General features: G+C 31.7%; 3 protein-coding genes across 4 annotated transcripts; 1 reads left to right on the plus strand and 2 right to left on the minus strand.

The window, feature by feature from the left end:
- Positions 1-1,669: 1,669 nt before the first annotated feature.
- LOC103487868 (long chain base biosynthesis protein 1) lies at positions 1,670-6,891 on the minus strand. 2 transcript variants are annotated; one of them, XM_008446375.3, is made up of 13 exons: positions 6,727-6,891; positions 6,023-6,231; positions 5,832-5,926; positions 5,421-5,512; positions 5,030-5,123; positions 4,872-4,944; positions 4,660-4,792; positions 3,806-3,980; positions 3,378-3,518; positions 3,208-3,303; positions 2,879-3,020; positions 2,314-2,441; positions 1,670-2,242 (listed from the first exon to the last, which is right to left on the minus strand). In XM_008446375.3, the coding sequence occupies exons 2-13, from the start codon at positions 6,126-6,128 to the stop codon at positions 2,066-2,068; spliced, it is 1,452 nt and encodes a 483-aa protein (XP_008444597.1). In that variant the 5' UTR covers positions 6,129-6,231; positions 6,727-6,891; the 3' UTR covers positions 1,670-2,065. The 2 variants fall into 2 exon arrangements, 1 of the variants encoding a protein (XP_008444597.1); XR_007819527.1 differs by lacking the exon at positions 2,879-3,020 and having other exon boundaries at positions 2,221-2,242.
- Positions 6,892-8,560: 1,669 nt separating this feature from the next.
- On the minus strand, positions 8,561-10,617 carry LOC103487867 (uncharacterized protein At4g06744-like). Its single transcript, XM_008446374.3, has 2 exons — positions 9,807-10,617; positions 8,561-9,386 (listed from the first exon to the last, which is right to left on the minus strand). Exons 1-2 carry the CDS (start codon positions 10,543-10,545, stop codon positions 8,818-8,820), a joined length of 1,308 nt encoding a protein of 435 aa, XP_008444596.2. The 5' UTR covers positions 10,546-10,617; the 3' UTR covers positions 8,561-8,817.
- A 6,378-nt stretch (positions 10,618-16,995) lies between these two features.
- Positions 16,996-22,012, plus strand: LOC103487866 (mannose-P-dolichol utilization defect 1 protein homolog 2). The gene is made up of 8 exons (XM_008446373.3): positions 16,996-17,260; positions 17,705-17,858; positions 18,746-18,818; positions 18,983-19,049; positions 19,375-19,434; positions 20,736-20,796; positions 20,882-20,923; positions 21,509-22,012. The coding sequence occupies exons 1-8, from the start codon at positions 17,114-17,116 to the stop codon at positions 21,610-21,612; spliced, it is 708 nt and encodes a 235-aa protein (XP_008444595.1). The 5' UTR covers positions 16,996-17,113; the 3' UTR covers positions 21,613-22,012.
- The last annotated feature ends 1,406 nt before the right edge of the window (positions 22,013-23,418 follow it).

Raw genomic sequence — 23,418 nt, forward strand, 5'->3', positions numbered from 1 at the left:
TAATTTAGAGACGTGTCACCATTATTAGTTTGGTGATCATCATTATCATTCTTCATTATTGCCTCCCACCCATTATGGTTTTATTTAAAGAATGAGTTTTAGATTCTTACCAATTATTAAAATATTCACATTCTTTCTTCCCATATTAATTAATTGACAATTATAACAATATGTATAAACAAATATTCTTTTATATACATATATATATATATATATATATATATTTAAATCTTAGTTAGCTGTGTGCAAACCTACCAGGTGAGAATTGTCAAGGCCTTTAATTTGTTCCTGATAAAGTTTGTCTTTTATATATATAGATAGCTGTACTTTCTTTAATAATGTGAGTATATATATATTTAGGATTAAGATTGAACTTTAATTTAAATTTAAATAAAGTGTAGAATGACATTCCTTTAAAGCCAATTAAAACAAATTACTAATAAACGAGTAATAGCATAGAAGGTCGAAACCTCACTATAAAATATTTTAATCTAGTTAGCTACAAGTATATGTTCAATATGTATATATATAGAGAGAGAATGTTGAGAAAAAAAAAACATAGAATGTTAGGCTTTTGAGGGTTTAAAAAATATCTCTTCTTTGTCATAGTGGCTTTTATAAAGTCTTTCTGTTAAATTTATAATTAATTTGATGATTAAGTTTTATATTAATCCTTTAAACTTTAAAATAATTTTGCAGGAAAAATCCAACGTTGTTGCTTAGTTTTTGATAAAAATAGATAAAGACACATACGTAAAAAGTGTGATTTGATGTATGATGATGTAAAATGATTTTGACTATATCATTTAAAACTAAATATTATTATATAAAATGTGGATGATATATAATTAATTTTGTTTCTAGCTAATTAATTGGGTGTGTAGTTGTGAGTTTTTCCTTTGCAACAATTTTAAAGGTCGAGATTGTTTTTGCATAATTGAATTACCCATTTAAAAATAAATATAAATAATGGAGACACGAGGGGACATTAAATGTTACGACGAGGGAAAAGAATAGGGACAATAATAATAATAATAATAATAAATTTTGTAGAATTAAATGATTCACCCCTATAACATATAAGTGCGTATAATTCAATTGAAATATTATATTGGTTTATTATTGAATAGAAGAAAAATGAATATTGAGTATGAACGTATGAATAGGATAATAATAATAACAATAAAGATGGTAGAAAGGAAGTTGATGAAAGTGGAAAGATTAATGGAGGATTGGTTGGGGAGTGAATGAGTTATGTATTTGACATTTGACAACTTGCATTTACATTATATTGTTTTTTCAGGAATATATTATATGTATGTATTTGAGTCTAATGTTCACTCCATCCTTGGCCTTTTATTTTATAAAATATTTCAATTTAGTACTTACATTTAAGATTTATACTTTAAATTATTTTTCTTTACACACTAACTTTTAAAGGGTAAACAAACTCAACTTCAATAGTAAGTTAGAAAAAATCGGAGAGTTTAATAACCTAAAACGTATTTTATATTAAAAGAACGTCATAAATTAACTAGAAATAGTTGACTTACTTATAAGTCAGTCAACTACATATATAGTTTATAAATATATTATATTAGCAAACAGATTTAGAACAGCTAATTAAAATTAACGCTTTTGGTAGAAACTTGAATCAACAATAACAATAGAAACTAAAATATCAAGATTTCAAAATGAAAAATATAAAACAGTCCCAAAATCTACAAGCTTCCTTTAACTACCAAAGCACTTGGAAATAAAATCAGCCTACAGCAAAAAAATCTAACAAGCAAACATTCTGTGAGTGTAGATGATAAATTATTATCCCTCCTCCTCCTCAAACAACAAAAGCAGTTAAGAACTGAATGAACCAAGATGATTATTGATCCTGCTAAACCCCTAATGGGCAGAATAAAATAGAAGGGTAGAAGGAAATTACAATTCTAACCTTGAAACAACTATTAAATAACAACAGCAGCATCTTTGTCAGTACTGCATCCAGCTATTCAATGGCCATCGTGAACAACGAGCATTAGCATACACACACACACACACACACACACACCTATATGTGATCCTTGAGCACCACAGCTGCAACACTTCTTAATGATTCTGAGGCCTTCAGCAAATCAGATTCGGAATGACCAGTAGACACCATCAACCTGATTCCTACTGGCAAACGACATTTGTCTAGTGTCGATCTTTTAGAAGTCACGACAAATACAGAGTATTCCTTGAGGGCCTGGAAACACACATGTGTTCAGAACATATGGTGAAAACTGTCTTGACTGTATTAGGGATCAGATTACTTACAAGTTCGGCAATTTTTTCAAGGAGTTGTAGATCATTTTGTTGTGAACCCGTAGATTTATCTAACATGAGAAAGATAATGGGTGATTCTTGGTCACTTACTAGTTTAAGTCCGGGTACACCTGACAATCCTGCATTCTCCCGTGAATATTGAAATAATTAGGTAAAATGGCATCGAAATTTTGAAAAAGAAAGAAAGGACGCATTTTATGTTGCATGCAGCTTATAGGCAATAAGGATCTTATCAGAGTAGCAGCTAGACTTATATTCAATACTACGCAATGTAAAATATTCTGAATAGTGAAGTGAGAATATGAACTTAGATCCCCTTTATACTTGTTGTCTACATTTGAGACGTGTTTCCAAGATACAAGGAAAGTTCTAGAAACTTTGAAAACAAAATTTTACAAATTTGTTTTCATTTTTAGAAATTGGATAGGAATTCAAATCTTTACTTTGAGGAAAGATGGAAACATGATTTAATAAATTTTTACATAACAATGGATGGTATGCAAAATATAGATAAATTAAGCTCTAATACACTATTAGACATGAGATCAGAATATACCTTGCCATAAAATAGCTATGTTCTTTTTCAGCTTTGTTAATAGCATGGGATTTTCCTCTATAAGATCTATGGCAGTAATGGCTGCACTAGCTAGATATGGGGGCAATGAAGCAGAAAAAACGTAACCCGAACTGCTCAAACGCTGCTCAATTAAATAAGAAAAACTTAGCACTTTGAAAAAATGGTAGCTAAGCTACAAACAAACAAAATGAGTTAAAAATTTTAAAGCATGCCTAAATGTTATTGATCCATTCACATAACAAGGTAAATGGAAAAAAACAGGACGGGGAGGAAAATGAATCTATTTTTACAATATTAGTTGATGGTACCTGGTGATCAATGACTCTAGCACTCCCTGTGCAGAATCCCCCTTCTGTAGCCAATGCATGCCCCATTGCAGCAGTTACAATATCTATCTTATCCACCTGCAACATGAAATCAGCATCAAGAATCTAAATCCAATACCGGGAAAACCTAAATTTTTTGTTAATAAACATACAGAAACCCCACAGTGTTCTGTGAGACCTCTTCCAGTACAGCCTAGTACGCCAAAAGAGTTGCTTTCATCCAACAAAACACGAAAGCGATACTGCTCCTTCAATTTGATAATCTCATCCAATGGTGCAATTTTACCAGAATTCTACAAAAATAATAGTAAAATATCAGAAGATTTTCTGCAAGAAGATTTTAACATATGATAAATTAAACATGAGAGAGACACAGAGCATAAAGCAGAAAAACCAGTCTCTTACTGACAACCCATTTTCACCTTTTAGATTATATGAACAGTTAAACTAAAAGCATGATGAGTGTCTCAGGAAAATTCTTTGAATTATATGAAGATCACGATCTTCAAATTGAAGAACAATGCAAGATTAACTTCACATTAATACTCAAAACACAACATCCAAAATAGAAGTGTTGTACCTGGTACACTGCTTCAACCACAATATAGCGTCGTAGTTTCTTAGCCCTTTCATTGCCAGCAGTAGTTTTCTCAAGAGTATCTCTCAAGGATTTCATATCATTGTGCTTGAAATATACAATTGTGCTCCTGGATAGATATAGCCCATTCTGTATTCCCCAATGAACACCCTCATCCCTGACAAAAGAAAGAAATGTGACTTTACTCTTTAACCTAGACTCCAATCATCCAATCAGTATCTGCTCACACTATAGCATAGATAACAGAAGAGATACAAAATAACAAGACCCATCCCAGACTATCATAAACAGCTCTCATGACCAAACTCAAACAATGAATTTCAAACATGGTTTCTGAAAGCTACACTGTGATATAAGGATGAACTCATAAGTCATACTAATTAGCGGCACTCTTATGGAAAAACTACTAAGAAAAGGAAGATAATAAACAAAAAGCTTTTTAATAGCCTCATCCCTTATTAAGCCAAGTTAGTCTTAAAAAACTATTGAACTTGAGATAGAGCTTAGGAAAATATTTTAAAATGTACTACATTTCAGCTCTTTTAAAAATATAGAAAAGCACTAAACATATTCATCTTCTCCACAGAAGAGTAAAGAAAAGCAAAAAAGGTATTATTGTTAAGTTTATTTGAGTTACTAAGTTTCAGTCTACTGATGTTTTAAACCGAACCATATCATACTATAAAGGTGACCAAACAACAATCATTAATGACAGTACAAGAAAAATGACTAATTACTAAATAAAAACAACATATAATAATAATAAATAAATAAAAAAACTAGAAAGATTAAGCAACATAGTTTTTTAATAAAATTTCAGCAGTTATAGTGCTCACGCTACAATGACGTCTCCTCGCTTGCAAAAGGCTGGAATGGCACTAAACATAGTAGAAAGCCCATAAGAATACAGAATTGAGTCTGGAGTTCCCAAAAATTTTGCTATTCTGGCCTCACAATCAAGATGTACATCTGTAAACAGTTAAAAAAAGAAAGTCATATACTGCACACTGCCCCAGAAATCAGTTTTAGTTCAATTGCTCAACCTTACCAATTGTTCCATAAAACCCACGAGGACCACAAGAACCAACACCATATTTCTCCAATGCATTGGTACATGATTCCTGATGAAAAAGATTACTGTAACTGGTTCTAAAATGCAAAGAATCTGTGCACACTCTAATTACTAACTGGAAATTGCTCACGTACAAGTAATTTCGCATGGCCTATCAATCCAAGATAATTTGCAGAAGCGAAATTCACTACTTCTTTTCCATCGATAATTGTATGTGGTCCAGCAGAACTGTGTAAAATGAATTTGTAAGTGAAATAAGGGAAGAAACTAGTGAGAATATAAATATCAAACTAAAAAAACTTATCATCAAATCAAGAGCTAGAAGTTTCCATAAACTAATCACGTGGGCAAGTTAAATTTGAATAAATTGACAGACTGTAAATCACGAACTCCATTATTAAAAAAGATATTACACAAGATCAGTTAGAGATGAAAACACTTGAAATGGGAAATTCGAGTAAGAAATAGTAAATTAAAAAGTTCCCTGCAAAACAATTTGCGGCCAAAATTGAAAGTTATAATTACCTTTCCAGAACAGGTGGCTCGCTCTCCATCTCTTCCGTGATGGATGGAATAAGGGGCTCAGGAGCCCATTCATCGCATAGCTCGTCTATTTCCTACAAGCAAAGCAACTTTTAAGCAAAATAAGGCAAGGATCAATTAATAACTTGATTGTTTGTAAGGCAACAAAATTACTAATAATGGGTAAAAAAGGCTAAACTTTCTATTATATCGTTATCTATACATGCCCCTCTTGAACTCAAATCTCAGATCCACCAGTGCCAGCCTGCCTAAAATCTGTTCTCTACCAAACAAGATCAGCTGTCATCCAGCTACTTTATTCAAAGTATCGTAAGGTAGTCATCTCAGAGTAACCATTAACATTTGAAAATAAGAATAACCAAAACAATGTGTGAATCAAAAGAGCTGAAAAACCTTCTTTGTCAGGGGCCGCTTGGGGGGCTTGTAACTCTTCTGTGAAAGCAGGAAAATTATTACCACCAAAAGAAGAACCTCCACAAACAAATGTCCTTCAATAAAGAGGTAAGAAATGAATAATTCACCGAACAGTTGAAACATAGAAAACGAGTATAAAGCAAGTTCCTCGCAGAGCTACTAATGAATACCTCCAATATGCACACCAAAGATAACTGCTCGAGCAGAAGGAGCATCAAGAATCAAGGTTACCCAGTCTACTGTAGATTTCACTATACTTGAAATCATTGATTCCATTATTATCCCCACCTGAATCTAGCTTGTAACTAATAATTTGAACATCAACTGGAAATCTACAGTTGTTTCATGTACTACAGACGATAGACCAAAACTCACAATCCTGCATTGTCCATTTTCCGTGTTAACACCGTTAAATTGAACATTGTTAGAAAAGCATATAACTATCATCAGTGAAAACTTCTGGAAAAGAGCACTTAAAAAGGTGAATATCAAAAGTTGATATAGTCCGGATAAATGAGGTAAGGAGTGAATATTATTCCTCCAAACAGCCATAGCTCAAATTTTCATTACACTTGTGGGAAGCATAATAATAAGAAATTCAAACGCCAAAAGCAATGAGAAACCAAGTCCTCAGGAATCAAATAACCAAAAATTCTGCATGGTATCGTATTGATTGAATCAATAGGACATCACTAAGTTTCAAACTGAATTAGTAGCATGAAGAGTAACATGGTTAACCGATCTAGAATCAGAGTGAGGAGGCTAGGGTTACCTTAAAGCAGCTCAAATCTTCCACCGCCGTCTAAACATCAACAAGATGGCGGAGGAAATGGAAAGTAAAAGCGATTAAGGAGAACAGAAATGACGAAATTACCTGATAATTAAGGAAAAAATGGCAGCATTGAGCGACGGATGCAAAGGGCGGATGTAGATTTTTCTCTTGGCTTCCCTTTCACTCGACGAAGATTTGGAGAAAAAAAAAACGAGAGAATGGGTCAAATCTGGAGAAGCCAAGAAATTAAAAATAAAATAAAACGTATTATAAATATAAATAAAAATAAAAAAAATAAATAAATAAATAAAAGAATCACATTCGCTTTTATATTGTTTATTCGCTTATCCCGCGCAAATGACGTGGCACTATGACAGCACTACCCCAGTAGCCACATCAGCGACATTTTAATGTTTATTACATCATAAACAACGACTCTTTTTTTCTTTTCTTTTCTTTTCTTTTCTTAATAATTAACGTAAGCCCTAAACTAAATTTGGAGACAAAAAAAAGAATAATAATAATAAGAAACTAAAAAATGTAACCTGCCTTCTTCTTTCATGTTGTCATCTGATCGAGAAAAGCTTATCCATTTCAACAACGATTAAGTATGGAAATTGGGCCAGGAAAGGGTTTGACCTAGACCCAAAGTCCAATTGTCGGCCCAAAAGATAGTTAGGTCCAAATTCATATGAGGTCCTCCTTGGAAATTTATTATTAAATAAAACATTTATCCTTCATTTGTTACGGAGATTGGAAGAACTAGAGAGACACCTAATGTTCTAAACAATATAATTTATCTTCCCTGAAAACTTGTTCATAACTTCCCGCCTAAAAGTTCGTTCAACCAATTCAAATTTTAATGAGTATCTAAAAGATTACATGACCTTCAATTTTGTATTGGATTTTTTTTTCTTATAATTTTCGACTCTTGCTAATCTTAAATTCACGGTGTATTTAAAATATGTTTTAAAGTGTTAGTTCAGAAATTAAGCTATCTTAACGATAAAGTTAGAGTGTTTGACAAGCACTCAAAGGTAGTTTTTCAAAAGTATTTTAATCATTTTTATTAAAAACGTTTAAATAAAACATAATTATTTGGAAAATGCTTTTTTTTTCAAGTTAATCTAAATAGTCATTTAGTCCTTCCAAGTTAAACTTCAGGGATTTTCTATTACACTTAATTTCTTGTATGAACCCTAAATATTTGGTCTATTTTGTTTCTTTCTACAATTTTCCTAAATTTTATTCAAATTAATTAAGTAATAAAACATTTTCGACGCAAAAACCTACAATACCCACCAATGTACTTCATTAATTGGACAAAATTTGAAAAACGTTTCTTAAAATTTAAGAATGAGAAACAAAAACGGTTATCAAACACCTCTATTTTTTGACAAACTAGGAACAAACACAAGAAACATAAACGTTATCAAGTGGGCCCTATAAGTTGTACATTATATTAAATAACTCATCTCATGGGCAAGAAAAGAATCAATATATTTTAAGGCCAGCATAATAGAGATGGAAAATAGAAAAGTATAAACCTAACCAAAATCAAACAATGTTTGTCTAAAACAACTCAATGGATCCACCGTATAAATTGATACTTACCGAAGTTTTTTCGCTCAAAGTTTAAATTAACGTGATATTTTTTTAGAAAAAAAATACACAATAATCTATATAATCTATATGTTAGGCTATGATACGATCCATTGAAAGTAGGAGAAATTGTTTATAAGATTGGTTGAAATTGCATAAATTTAAATTAAAACAAATGAAGGTACTGAAGTACATGAGGCAGTATAATTGAAAATATATTAATGAAGATAAAATGGTATTTTTATAACGTCGTAAAGTATTAAATTAATCTAAAAAGATTAAAATATGTCGTGGTTGGAGTCAGCAGAAAGTAGCATTGTCACATGGAATAAACTTTATAGCAAAGCAAATAATAATATATAAGTGAGGGGGCCAGATGCACCCAAAGCCAGCCCAATCTCCTCTTTTTAAAAGTCGTGATATTTAACATCAAACCATGAAATTAAACACTCAACATTACTCAAATGTTAAAGGATACACAATGAGCATGAAAATACAAATATACAACATATTAAACACTCATTAATTCACCAGTAATTTTATTGGAGAAAACACCAAAGAAAAAAAAAAAAAGTAGTAAATTAAATGATATCAATGGTGACCATGAGGCCTTTCAAGCGCCGCATAAGAACGTGGCGACGGTGGAACCATATCGTCCACAGAAGTAACCGTCGCCTTATCGAGTTGAGCTGCCGTGGGAAGCACACACGGGACGTAACTAAAGGTGTTGGCTCGAGGGCAGGTTCTAGGCTTGGCGAAGAACGCGGCACATTGGGATTGTGTTTTTTGCAATCGGAAGCCCGGAATGCAGTTGCCTTGGATGTGGAGCCTTTGGGCTGTGACTAATTTGCGGCAAACTGGGCCGATTCGTGTGAAGTAATTGTTGCTTAGTGTAATGTTGTAAATGTCTGGAAGCCTGCAGATGGATTCCGGAATGGTTCCGTAGAATTGGTTGTCGGCTAAGTTTAGAATTTGGAGGCTAAATAAACAACCGAATGACTGTGGGATTGGACCTGTTAAGATGTTGGTGTTGGCGTCGAACACCGTGGCTTTTACCAAATAGCCTATCTCGAATGGTAAACAACCCGTGAGTCTATTTTTTAAGAACAAGACCTCCGTAAGAGTCCTCCAAGCTCGCCCGATTGTTGGTGGGATTGGTCCTGTTTAAACAATAACACCAAAATTAACTTAATTAGTTTAGGGTTAATAATTCGATGTTTGTTCATTGTTGTGTTATTTAGTTGTGTAAGCAATATATTTAATAAACAAACTTTTTCTAAAAATAATAATAGTATTATCTCTTTGTTTCTAAGATTATATTCTTTGTTAATTCTCTATATATATAAAAAAGTTTTTTAATTTCTCTTTCAAACTTTTAAAAAGCATACTATATTGTGTGTGTCTATTCTATATGGTAATTTTCAACTAAAAAAGATTGTCGTAATTTACTTATTTTAACCTTAAACCGACACTATTAATTGGACTAAAAACCAAAACTTTTAAAGACTTGAATTGATTTAAGGACCAATAAAAGAAAAGATATATAATATAAGTTATAATGTTATAGAGAAAAGTAGTACCTGTAAAATTGTTGCCGGCAAGTGTGATGTAGAGCGCGGGTGTGTTACCGAAGGTGGCTTGCGGGATCCTTCCAGTGAACCCATTATTATTAATGAACAACACATCCGTATCAATGTTAAACAGCCGATACGGAACCGACCCATTATAAGTATTGAAACGGAAGTCCACAAACGACAATTTATTAGCACCAAGGATATACCCAGGAAACCCACCAAGGAACTTGTTGTTGCTCAAATCCAACTCATACAAGTACCGTAATTTGTTAATGTTACGGTTGATAACGCCAGTAAAGTTGTTGGAATTCGCATGAAAAAGAGCAATGTCAGGCAAATTACGAATGAAACGATAGAAGTTCAAGAAAGGGCCACCAAATCTTGCGCCACTGAAGTCAATAGAGGATAAGCCAGTGATGTTAAGGTCAGGAACCACGTCGCAAAAGAACCCTTTGAAGAGGCAATAATTGTTGCCAACCCAGGTTTTGGTGTACCCTTTTGGGTCATAAGTAATGTTTCGTTTTAGCTCTTGAGTTATGTATAGGATTCTGGCTCTATTGGCTAGAGGTCCCGGGTTATTAATTGGTTGTCGAGGCTTTAGCTTTGTACCCGGTGGGATCAAGGGTGGCCTTGGTCGGATTCGCGTGATGGTTGGGTTTGGGCGGGGAGGTCCGGTTTGGGCGACACCATGTAGGAGGAAGAATGAGTGTAAAACCAAGAAGACGGTGAAGACTTTTGGCCACATTTTTTTTGCGACGGCAGAGATTGAGAGAGAGGTGTGTGAAGGGTGAAGGGGGAAGGGGGAGGGTAACACCCATTTATAATAAGAAAAGTACTTAAAAGTGAGTGTGTAGGATATATAATGCACATAGCTATTCTGTTCATATACTTTACTTTGTATAATTGTTATATGTTTCGTGATCCACGACTTTAGTAGAATATTTGTGTTCTGTGTGGCCATCCTAAAGTGAGGAAAATTAAAATTGAGAGATCAAATGCATATATCTACTTTTATACTTTTCTTTCCTCTCTTTCATTCTTTTTAAAGTGATATATATATAAAAATTATGGGGGTCTAATCATCAATTTTGTTTAAAAAAGATATCGATCAATTTAGTTATATTATAGTCTAGTGAATACATACGACCTTAATTACCACATGTTAAAGAATTATTAATTTGATTTTTTAATCAATAATTACAATTTTTTAACTAATGAATAAATATATATATATATATATATATATATATATATATATATATAACAAGTGAACCCATGTATAATTTTAAACCTAAAGTAAATAATACTATATCGTACCTAAAAGTTAATTATATTTTAATCTAAATTGGTTAAATAATATAACAACAATTTTCGATGCAATTATGAAAAAATTCAGTAAATATGTTACAGACAACAAAAAGTTCTTGAGAAAATGATAATAAATTAGCATCAAAGACTTTATTTAAGATTTAATAATTAAAAACATATAAGCTAAAAGTAAACCAGGATTAAAATCATATTTTAAGCCTAACGTTGTATCTATCAAGGAGGATCGATGGACATTCCATCCCACATTTTCACAAATAGTTTATAGTCTATACAGATATTATTATGAAAACATGGGTTGAGAGGGACATGTAATCGTTCACAACTTTTTAAAACAAATTACTTTCTTATATGAACGTACCTATGTATTTTCTTGTATTATTGTGGTAAATTAAAGGTAATAGTAACGTCGGTGTGGGTCAAGATATCACATGATCTTGATGACTTTTATTCCCAAATCCCGTCCAGCCCTTTTCCTTTTGATTTCTCTTTACGCTCCAGTAACTCTACTTTGTATTGGGGGGTAGATAAAAAGACGCAGTATGTGCCCATGGCCAAGCAGCCCTACTATATTTCGGGTTCCTTTCAAACGTTACTCATTTGAACACGAAGATTATTGATTAATGGGTATTAGAAGAAAATGTGGGATTATAGAACAATATATGAATGTGGGTATTAGAAGAATTATTTAAAAAATGTATGTTTGGAGAGATTTAAGGATAAATCCTTGAGCTATAACATCAGATAAAGTACAAAACCCTAAATTTGATCCTTGTGGTTATGGGTCTGGAGGAAGTTAAAATTTAACTTTTACATGGTTTGATATACAAATTGATCATGAATTATATAATCTCTAATATGGAGACTAAATTAAAACTGTGAATAATTTTAACTAATTTTTAATTTTTTTTCAAACTGTCCAAACCAAATTTATAATAATTTAACCCTATAAATTACTTCTTTTAAATGTATCTGCGAGTGTTTTTAGGTTTTTAAAAACTAGGGAAACATATTTTCTTTTAATCTTTAATAGAGAGTAGAGAGAGGGTATATATATTATAACTTAACTTATCATAACGCCATAGCAAATTAGATACCGTAAAGGGAATGGATTGCTCGTCAATTAAAGAGATGATACTTTCCTTCTAAGTCCTAGTCTAAGTTTTTTTCTTTCACATTATTCCGTTGTTCGATAAGGCAAACTCCTTTTTTTTTTTTTTTTTCCTTTTACAGTGACATATTTATTGGATTAGAGACACATGGTAAAGTAGCCTCATTTCAAAACTATATATTATTCATTACTTAATTATACTTTTATAAAATAATAAAAGCATCATATCCATTGTAATTTCCTAATGAAAAGAAAAAAAAAAGTTATTTGCTATTTGGAATAAAGGCAAAGCTTATGCAAAAAGTCCAAAAAGTCCGAAAACCCTACTCCCAAAGTCTTTCTGAATTATTGCCTCCAACTCTAAGGTCATATCTTTTACATTAAAATATTTTCTACCTAACTCTTTATCGTTTATATTTTACCACTATAGTCAAATATCAATAAATTAAACTAATAAATAAGAATTTACACTAAAGTGGTGTATCAAACATGTTACGAGACAAACATACTTATGAGTTTGATTTTATTTTAAAATAAAATGAACAGAAAATAGTGAAAGGAAAGAAGATAGGAATTAAAAAGAGTTCAACAAACCATTTAAATGATTTTGGTTATGAATTTAATCTTTATCCAAATGTGTTCTACTGCTACAGTAAAGATAAGGAGATAAAAATTGAAGAGATTTTTAATCAAATACATCTTATTATTTCTTTTAAAAAGAGTTTATATATTGTTTGCATCCTAAACTTGTAAACTTTTGTAACTTATATAATATTTGAAATGCAGACTAATTAATCATAGAAGTAAAATTCACCATACAGACATGAGGATGGTGAAATTGGCGTAAAGTATGAAAGAAAAAACTGGGGAGCAGCTTTTATGTATATATCTTTTGAGACAACGATTTAGGCTCGTTTTTTTACTTTTTTGTTTACTTTTTATTTGAATGAGAATTGCAATTTCCTTTACTATATTAATTCTTAGTTTAGTGTTCTGTGCATGAGGTGACTCCTCCAACAACACTTAGGCCAACGTGCCCATTCATCCCAATAAAATTACGATAAAAATCAAAAGCAAAAAGGAAAATCAACAAATTATTTACATTTTACGAAATTTTTTACATTGATTTTTCTACAAAATAATATATATTTGAAAAGGGAATGTAAAATTATTTTATTAACATTGTTTTGTCGCCAATATTTTAGAAAAAAACACACTCTTCTCTTCTTTTGTTTAATTTATTTATGTTGGACAATCTCTTTGAAATTTTGACATCTCAATAAATCTCTCTCTCTCGAAACATTGATCCCTTTTCCATTTGTCTCTAACAATATTGCCTTTTTCTCATAAACTTTTCTTTTTCTTTTATTTATTTTATCTCTTAAATTATTTTCCTAACTGTCCAAATGACTTTTAAAAGCTTCAATAATCAAACATCGGAAATCATTTTTAATCGTTCACTTACAAATTATCTTTTCCATTATTAGTAAATCATTAATTTTCAGATATAGCATAATAAACTAATATATTTATAAAATATAATCAAATGTCACTATCTATACATTATAAATCGAAAAAGATTGTCGTACGTGTCAACTTGTACAATACAAACACAAACAACAATCTATTTTAAAATGTCATGTACAAATAAATTTAAATATTTTATTGTATTTATAATTATTTTTAAAAATTTTGTTATTTAATATTTTTTTTACTTTTATCATTAAACTCTTCAACAAAAAAAACTATTTAAATTATACACATCTTGTCTTTTTAACTAACACTTATTCATTATGAATCGACTTGAATACAAATACTTTCTAAACTACTAAAAATTTAAGTTGATAAGTGAAGATAAATTTAACATAATATCTAACCGATTATGATATGTGTTCTATTTAAATTGACGCGTTGGCTTTTTTTTTTTTTTTTATGTTTTTTGGGTTAGAAAAAGGAAACCAATAATTGTGTGGAAGAATGAATAGACTTTTGTTAATATTTATTTATAAATGAATGGTGGGACAAGAGATTTCACTTACACTTGATGATGAGGTATCCCCTTTTATTCTCAAATACCGAGCACCTTTTTCTTTTAATTTCTTTTCGTTGCTTTACGTTCCATTGCCTTTGATTTACTTTTGCGTTTCAATAAAGAAAAAACATACAAATACATAAACAAATGCAGCAATATTTTGAATAATAATCAATCCATGTTATTAATAAAATCGATTATAAAATGACCATGAAAAGGTCAAAAGCAAAGTCTATATATGAATTGATCAATATTAATTGACCTACTCGTGATAAGTTAATTCCATTCCACTCCAACAATATTTGTGTGGTGGTGACATGTGAATAGTCTTTGCTTTTACCCTTTAATTTCCCACTTTTACTTACAATCAAGTATTATAATTCTATTCATTTCTTGATCTACTCTTTTACCCTTAGCTCTTATATCCCACTTTTATTTATAATAAATAACATCTCCCAATTTATTTGTTTTCTTTTCTTTATTATTATTATTATTATTATTATTATTATTATTTAATTATTACAAGAATCTTTGAAATCTAAACCCATTCTTACTTTTCTCTTTTAATAATCATTAAATTTTGGTTTGTAACGTTATAGTTTAGCTCAATTACCATTTAATTATATTTAGAGGATATTAGATCGAATTGTCTGTTTTAAATTATATTAAAAAGGACTAAAAATCCGGTAGAATTAAACTTTTAAAAGTTTGATATCCTACCTAACATCTTCTTGTTTTTAAGAAAAAACAAATTATGCTTAATTTAATTTGTTATACTTTTTAAAGTTTTGTTTAATTTGTATTTGTCAATAATCGGGATTGAATGGTTTGATTTTTAAGTTAAAATTAGCTTCTATATTGCGATTAAATTTTGAATTGGGTGTTAGGCTCTCACTTATACTGGATACTAAACTGTTAGAACTTTAATTATCATAATCTACAAATAATTACTATATCAGTACATAAAATTCTTATTTGTTACCACACTATGTTTGTCATTTCTTAGTATTATCTTCTTTTCTATTTATTATTGTGTTTATTATTTCACATTCTAATTAAAATAATTTGCACAGTAGATAACGATACACACGGATTATATAATAATGAACTGATTTGACTCCAAATACGATATTTTAGCCTTCCAATTTTGAATGTTATTTATAATTAAAGATACTTAGAATGCAAATTATCATAGACGATGAGATGGTTTCTCCATTTCCACGACATTTGATAGAAATATTTACGAACCCTCCCAATTTTGATTTCTGAAAATGGTCACATATTTTAAAATTTTGTCTTTTAGGTTTCTTTACAGATGAAAACGAAGATGATGTTAACAAAACTCTTCATTATTTTAAACAACCCTATTCAATAAGAGATTAAATTGTTTCACCAAACTTTGTTTGTTTTTAATCGTTTTAATTTCTATCGCAGTGGAATGAGAAATTATAAAACAATTTGCTGTCCACACCTTTGGTTAATACAATCAGTTTTTTTTTACACGTAAATTGGAAAACAAAATGATCAATTTTTCAAATAAATATTTTAACAAAGACTATTTGATTTAATAAAAATTTAAGAAAATACTACAATAATAAATAAATGAAAGAGAGGAAATACTTAAATGATGAAACACTTACAAAAATATATTGAAAATTCACATTCTATCCCACTTACCAATAAGATTTTTATTATTACGTATCCTCTCAAACTTTGTTTTATTTTACAAATATTTTGATTGCATTTAGAATTAGAAAACAAAAATTATGAATCAAAGTTTAAAGCGTCAAAAATCGGACATCAATTTCAAAAATTCATAATTGTTGCCCAAAAATCTTGTTTGGACTTCAGAATTTATGGGAAGAAAATGTTGTTTTAATATTTCTTTCTTTCTCCTTTTCGCTCTAAAAAATAGATGGTGAAATGACTAAGAATTTTTAAGAGTTTCTTCAACTTTAAATCTCTATGTTTGGAAACCCAAAATACACTGACATTGGTTTAGTAATAACAACTCAAAATAAAAAAAAAAAAAAAATAATAAAAAATATAAAGAAAAAATAAAGAAAAGCTTGCAAACTCGAAGGATTGAGAGAATGGAAGTGAAAAAGAAAACTTTGAGTAGATGCAAAGCTTGAAATAGTAATCTGCAAAAAAGTTTAAAGACGGGTTCTTGCAGAGGCATCTGCAACCTAAATATACCTATGAACCCCCAAAACAATTTAAAAAGAACTACCCAAATTTTATAACTCAAAGATTCAAATAATCCATTTTTTTTTTTAAAAAAAAAACTCATTAAACAATCCAAATAAAGAGTTCAAAAAACAAATATCGACTCCATCGAAAATGATATACATTCATTTAGACTACCATCTATTACAACTAATTTTAATTGTTGGAATCATGGATGACACATCATAAACTAAAAATCTTTTAAGAGAATAAGTAAACTATAGTTGGATGTAACGACCCTTACAACTCTACAATCAAATTATAGATAATTTTTTTATTAAATTTGTAACGAAATATTTCTAATAGTTATATTTACAAAAACAAATTAGAACCCATGTTTCCAGGAGTGACCAAAATAGTTACGTTATTACAGAAACATTTAGAAAATACTTGGGCCCCCATGGTTGTGTATTGTTGGGCCATTATTTTTGGACATGAAAGCCCATCGTCATATCGACAACAATGGTGCCGTCTTGTCTCTGTAGCCTAATTGTGGGTACCAATAAGTGCTGCACCGGCTTAAATTGGCGAGGAAGTCCTCGTTTGAGCTAAGGATCCTGTACTGATCATCGTCTTCCTTCCGTCAGCGTTGAAATCTGAAGAACGCGGGCGGAGATGGAGTTTTTTGGAATGGATTTCAGCTGTGTTTTCGGATCTCTGAGCCACGGCAAGTTCCCGGAGAAAGATTGCTTGCTTCCCCTCATCTCTAAGCTCCTCGGCTATTGCATTGTCGCAGCCTCAACCACCGTCAAACTTCCTCAGGCAACCTATTCTCTTCTTTCTCCCTACACCATAATTATATTTCTTTCGCTTTATCAAGAAAAACGTGATTGGATCGATTTCTTTTTATCTCTAGCATCTGTAATTAATGTTATCCACTTAGCCCTCTAATTCGTGTAATGCAATTCAAGACTCGTGAAATGTTTGGGAACCAATTTTGTGCTGTGCAAAGATAATTAGATTCAAATAGTACAATAATTAATAAGCAGCTGACACCTAATTAGGAGTAATTTAAAACTTTTTGGGCCGTAGCTAAGAATTGCAATTTGTTCAAGTCTAATTAGTTGCTAAATCAATCACGGTAGAAGGACCATTCTTTTGATTCAAATTGTTTATGTTGTTCTCAGGTCAATGTTTCCGCCTGAATAATTCTTAATATTTGTTTTACTTCATGCCATCATTGTAATGCAAAAAAAATTTCTGCAGATAATGAAGATCTTGAAACATCAGAGTGTCAGAGGACTTAGTGTTATATCCTTTGAGCTAGAGGTCGTGGGTTACACTATTGCTCTGGCTTATTGTGTCCACAAAGGACTTCCGTTTTCAGCTTATGGGGAACTGGCATTTCTCTTGGTTCAAGGTATATTAAGAACTACTAGAAAATTGCTGCCACGGAAACATTTCTGAAAACATCTTATAAAATGCGTCGCTGATAAATGTTTTTTTTTTGAAACATCAAATGGCCAGAATGAGAAAAAGTAAACTATATGATAAAAACCTACTAAGATTTACAGAAGACACATGTCAGTATATATTCAAACCTGCGTTGAAATTTAAGGTTGCGATTTGAGTGGGTTGCTGACGAGGACAATGAATTACAGAATACTACTTTTAATATCAGTTTATATGCCATTTTACGTTCTGTACATGGTTATACATCTACGGTAGTTGATAGATAAAAATAAATGTAGTTGGTCTTTTTATGGACAATTCACACCCTTTTGTACGAGCAGATAGTAACATTTTTCTTGGAATCTACACTTTCACAATTGATTCAACCTTGACCTACTACACTACATTAAGGAAGACCTAGCGTAGGGCACTCAGATGCTAGTTCATCTTCTTATTTTTAAATTGCTTTTGATTAAGGTTGGTTAATAATTTTCTCCCTGCCCATTGGCCTATCTTATTATAAACACGATGTTGTTTATACTGAGGAGCGTAGTCAACTAAGTTCAACCCAAGTGTAAATGATAACCTGCTATTCACTACAGTACTCTTCTACTGTTGGTCGTATTGATAAATCAAGTTCTTCATAATATTGGAACAAAAGCGGAGTTGTCTGAAATAGCCAATCTAACTCTTCATGATTGCACATTGTGTCGGTGCCGGTTGCATTTCCAGAATCATTGGTTCTATGCTTGCTTGACTTTTGTTTTCTCAAATGCATGGGTGTTTTTGCTATAAATTAAATTGAATTATCCTCTTCTGATGGGCATTATTTTTCGTCCTTTTTGTTTGCCACAGCTATAATTTTGGTTGCCGTTATCTACTATTACTCTCAGCCTATTGGTATGAAAACGTGGATCAGGGCGTTACTGTATCCTATTTGATTTCCACTAGTTCAGGTTCTGCTTGGTTTCTTGTCGCATTCATTAATAACGAGAAACTTGCAACTGAGATCCTCCTGTTTTCATTCATATATTATTTTTTCCAAAAGAACGAGAAACTTATGACTGCTTCCTTAACACGCTGGGCACTCAGATATTGTGCTTTAGCACCAACAGTTTTAGCTGGTCAAATTAACCCTGTCCTCTTTGAAGCTCTATACGTAAGTCTCAGATATTGCACTCTAGCACCAAAAGTGTTTTTTTTTTTCTTTTTTTTTTTTTTTTGTTCTTGTTGTTATTATTATTATTTTTTAATATGTTATTAGGAAAGATTTATTTCTTAATCATTGCTTTGAACATTCTCGGTTTCTTGTATAATGTTCTTTAGATATTTGTATTGCACTCTGTCACTAATGTATTTGTTCATTCCTCAAAGACGATAAATAAATGAAGACAAATCAAAGACTTACCATTACGTGTATTGAAGTTTTTCTGCTGTAATAGCATTGTAATAAATGCTTTCCTAATTTAGAAACTACATTTCAGGCATCTCAACATGCAATTTTTCTCTTCTCGAGGATCCCACAAATATGGAAGAACTTTTCTGTAAGTTGAAGGTTCTATTATACGGTTTCAAATTTTCAATTGTTATTATATTGGCATATGATTCCTGTTTTATGGACGCTGCAAGAATTCAGAACACAGGCTGAACTTTCTCTTATTTTATTTCATTTAACCCACATTTGATTTTAAAAAAAATTAGAAACCGAGCTTTCATCAAGGAAAGAAAAAAAAAGAGGAGAAGGGGGGAGGGGGGGACGAAGTGTAGAATGAGTAGGAATAAGTACAATAAATGACTCAAAGCCAAAAAGAAATGAAGCTCTCTCTAGACATTGTTTTTCATACGAGGAAAACACTTCTCTTTGTTCCTCATCAGAGGCAAGCTAGTTGCTTCTGATTCAAGATGTAGCCTATAGGTTTAGTAAATTTGATATTTTTAGTTTATAAAGAAGGAAAAACCCTGGTTATTACTGTTTCCTTTTTTAAAAACAATATCCCAAGTCTCTTGGCTTTGACCCTTGAGGCTTCTCAAAAGGTGCTCGCCTAAGGTGTGGTTTATTTTGCGAGCCTCCCTTTTTCATGGTGAGGTGTCAAACCTATGCCTTGACCCTAGATGTGTGCCTGGGAGGACTTTTTAAGACACTGGAACACTGGTAAGATCGATATGAATAATTGATTTTGGATCAGCTCCCTTACCACATCCCCTATGGGAAAGAAGAAAAGAGAGAGAGTGGAAAAAATGTTAAATGATATTGGGTACCATTGTCATGATAATTTCTCCAATTTGAAATCAAAATATTAGGAAAATGATCCAAACATCGTAATAAAACCAGTTAACCAATGACAGTTCAAGACTTCTGGTGAGAGTTTACCGTTCCCTTGTTTCAAGATTTTGGTAAGATTTAAGAAAGTTCTACAGCTGCTGAAAGTGGCCATTAAATAAATCATAACTTGGTTGCCATCTAGTCTTCTATTTTCTGCCACCTTCGGTGTGTTTACTCTTTTTGTGCCGACATTCTTTTCAGTATTCTTTATGTATTGTTTATTGTTTGAGACAACAACCCTCAACAAATCTCCTAATTTATATGATATTGTCCATTTTGTACATAATACGTCCATATAGCTGTCCTTTTGTTTTACTTAAAATTTTATACCAGTGAAAATTGTTCTTTCACTTAAAGACCCTTACCTTCCCCTTATCTAATGACTGTAAGGCTTTGGTCGCATCAGCAACATTTACAAATAATCACTTCCTTGGCTTGATGATACCTTGTCTTAATTGTATTTTCTTTTCCGTATCTCTTCAATGAAAGTTCTTATTCAAAGAAACAATCTTCTCTATACAGAACAAAAGTACTGGGGAGCTTAGCTTTTTAACATCCTTAATGAACTTTGGAGGTGCTATGGGTAAGATGATTGCGTAATGAAATTTAGTCGGTCACATTACTTCTCTTGTTGAAGATATCAGTGTTTATTCTATTTTCTTTTGTAGTAAGGGTTTTCACCAGCATCCAAGAAAATGCACCAAGCAGCGGTATCCTTTTTCAAATTGTCAATTTATTATTTTTATTGTTTATTCCTTTCCACTCTTAAATTGTTTGGGTAGTAGTTACAACGATAACATCTTATAAGGATTCAAAATCAGTCTTAGCGGCATTCTATACTGCAAGAAAATGACGTATTTTAGAAACTTCTAACAAGAAAATAACTATTTTTAGGAATTAATTTTTTCTTCCGAAGGTATTAGTTCTCAAAGACACTGATTTTGTAAAATACACGAAGTTTTGGGCTTTTCTCGGTTGAATTTTTACTCTACACCTTTTCCAATTTTGTTAATAATCTTTATTTATTTATTTTTTCTTTCATCAGTTGTATTTCTTGAAAATTATGGACTTGGAGCCAAAAATTAAAATTCCCTTTTTTTTTCTGTTTGATAAAAATTATATTAATGCAACCGACATGCCTCTAGGTCTGTGAAAACTTGCTTCCCCACTGGCACTCTCTAGTTTTATAAGTAACCGCTCGTTTATTTTTCTTGTTAATTCTTAATATAGTCCGCTTAATTTCTTTTCCTAGTTTATTCATTTTGACAAATTGTGGTCCTTAAATATTGTGAAAGTTCTCTTGGGATCGGCTCTTTCTATTGCAACGAACGGAACCATTTTGAGTCAGATAATTCTATACCAGAAGAGGGATGTAAAGAAAGAGAAGAAAACGGAGTAGAGAATGAAGACTTGCAGCTGCGGCTTTGCCGTAATGAAAGATTGAAAGCATGTATATAGTAAGTAAAGGTGAACCAAAGTCAAATGTTTTAAAAGGAAAAGGTTACTGGACGCTCCATACTGCGTGATAATTTCTCAAGCTTAGTCTTTAGCTCATTGCTGAACGCAATCCATCTCGAGACTATTACAAGAAGTCTAGAGTTCTTTCTTTTCTTTTGGAATATAAAGGCACACTGATTGCTGGAATCATTCATTAGGCTTGGCCTAAGATCACCTGACTGCCTGCCCCCATAAATTTATATCTGGTGTTGTTGAGGGGAAGGGGGTGGAATGTACTGCGCTTTTATATTATAATTCTAATTCAATTACTGCAGTCAGGACGACATTTTCGATCTTGGTAATTATTTTGTCCAGATATTGTGAATGGTAGCACCAGAACGAAATGAAATATTGTCATGCAGGTACATTTGAACGGAGTAGGTAATTACATCTCTAAGCAAAAGTGTCAAATCCGGCTCCCAGTGCTTACGAGAAAAATTCCATTATAAAAGGAAATGTGAATTTTCATATCAGTAATAGTCTGGTATAAAGATGTTAGATAAAAATGTGGAAGTAACACTACTTTTTCTTCTATGTCATCTTCCTTATTTTGTTGCCACTTATTATGATCTGATATCTAGATTCGGATATACAATACAAAGGTTCAATCATCGGAGTACAAAAGGAACAATCATCTGAGCACAAAAGGAATAAAGTTCAAGCAGTTGTCTTTGCTGGCATGGTAATTTTAATTCTACTTACTTTTCATGTTGACTAGTTTTACTTTCTTTCTTTCTTTTTATTGTGCTGAATTGTGAGTTCATAGATGTCATAAGACTCATAACTTTGTTGTCCATTTGAGCTACCTAGCAAAAGTTGCTTTTGTTTCTTCAACTTACATGGACTCATAGGATTTTTGTTTTAGGTGTTTTTAATCTCCCCATTCATAGAGTTTAGAACCTAGGAGGAAAAACAGGGTTTGGCGTGAAATTAAAGGTGGGAAAATGTTTGAAATGTGCAGTGCAGTTCAGTGGGTGTTTTCACCTCAACTGGGGTATGATTAGAGCATGTACTGATGTTTCTGTAGTACTTTGGTTCTGAATTGTCATGATAATTCCGGAAGGGAAAGCAATAGGTTGTCAACTCATTTCTCATCATGATGTTTTGTAGACTTTTAGTAGCTCACAAATGATTACGACCAACTTATTAAGAACCAATCATCAATGTTATAAAACTCTATATTTCGCTCCTATGAAATTTCAAGTGGACATGTTTGACAAAGCCATTTGAAATGAGATCAGGTTTTGATGTGGGAGTGAGGGAGCAAGATTTGAAAATAATTCATAGTTTGTTCAAGCATATATGCAATTTAATTGATTGAAGTGTACGATATATGTGCCGTATATACACACACAGAATCAATTTACGTACTTTTCTATTATAAATTGCATTACAAACAGGGGAGAGAAGCTAACTACAAATTTAGAAATACTACGACTTTTTTTATTTTGCAAGATGATTTTCTAGATCTTCAACGTTGGTGAGGAGGTAATTAGGGTTAGTTTGTTGTTTTGTTTCCAGGAAGTTGGTTCAAATTTGTCCGATGGGAGTGTAAACCCACATTTGTTCAAGGAAGCATAAATGGAACAGTGGAGTTATCATTCTATATAGAAAAGAGATACGGAGGATGGTATGACTCATGTTTGTTTCTTATGAACATGTTAGTGATTATGTAAGAAGTTGATTAAAGAATGGAAGTCATGACTCA

Source organism: Cucumis melo, chromosome 3, assembly GCF_025177605.1.
Source record: "Cucumis melo cultivar AY chromosome 3, USDA_Cmelo_AY_1.0, whole genome shotgun sequence".
Classification (NCBI taxonomy): Eukaryota; Viridiplantae; Streptophyta; class Magnoliopsida; order Cucurbitales; family Cucurbitaceae; genus Cucumis; species Cucumis melo.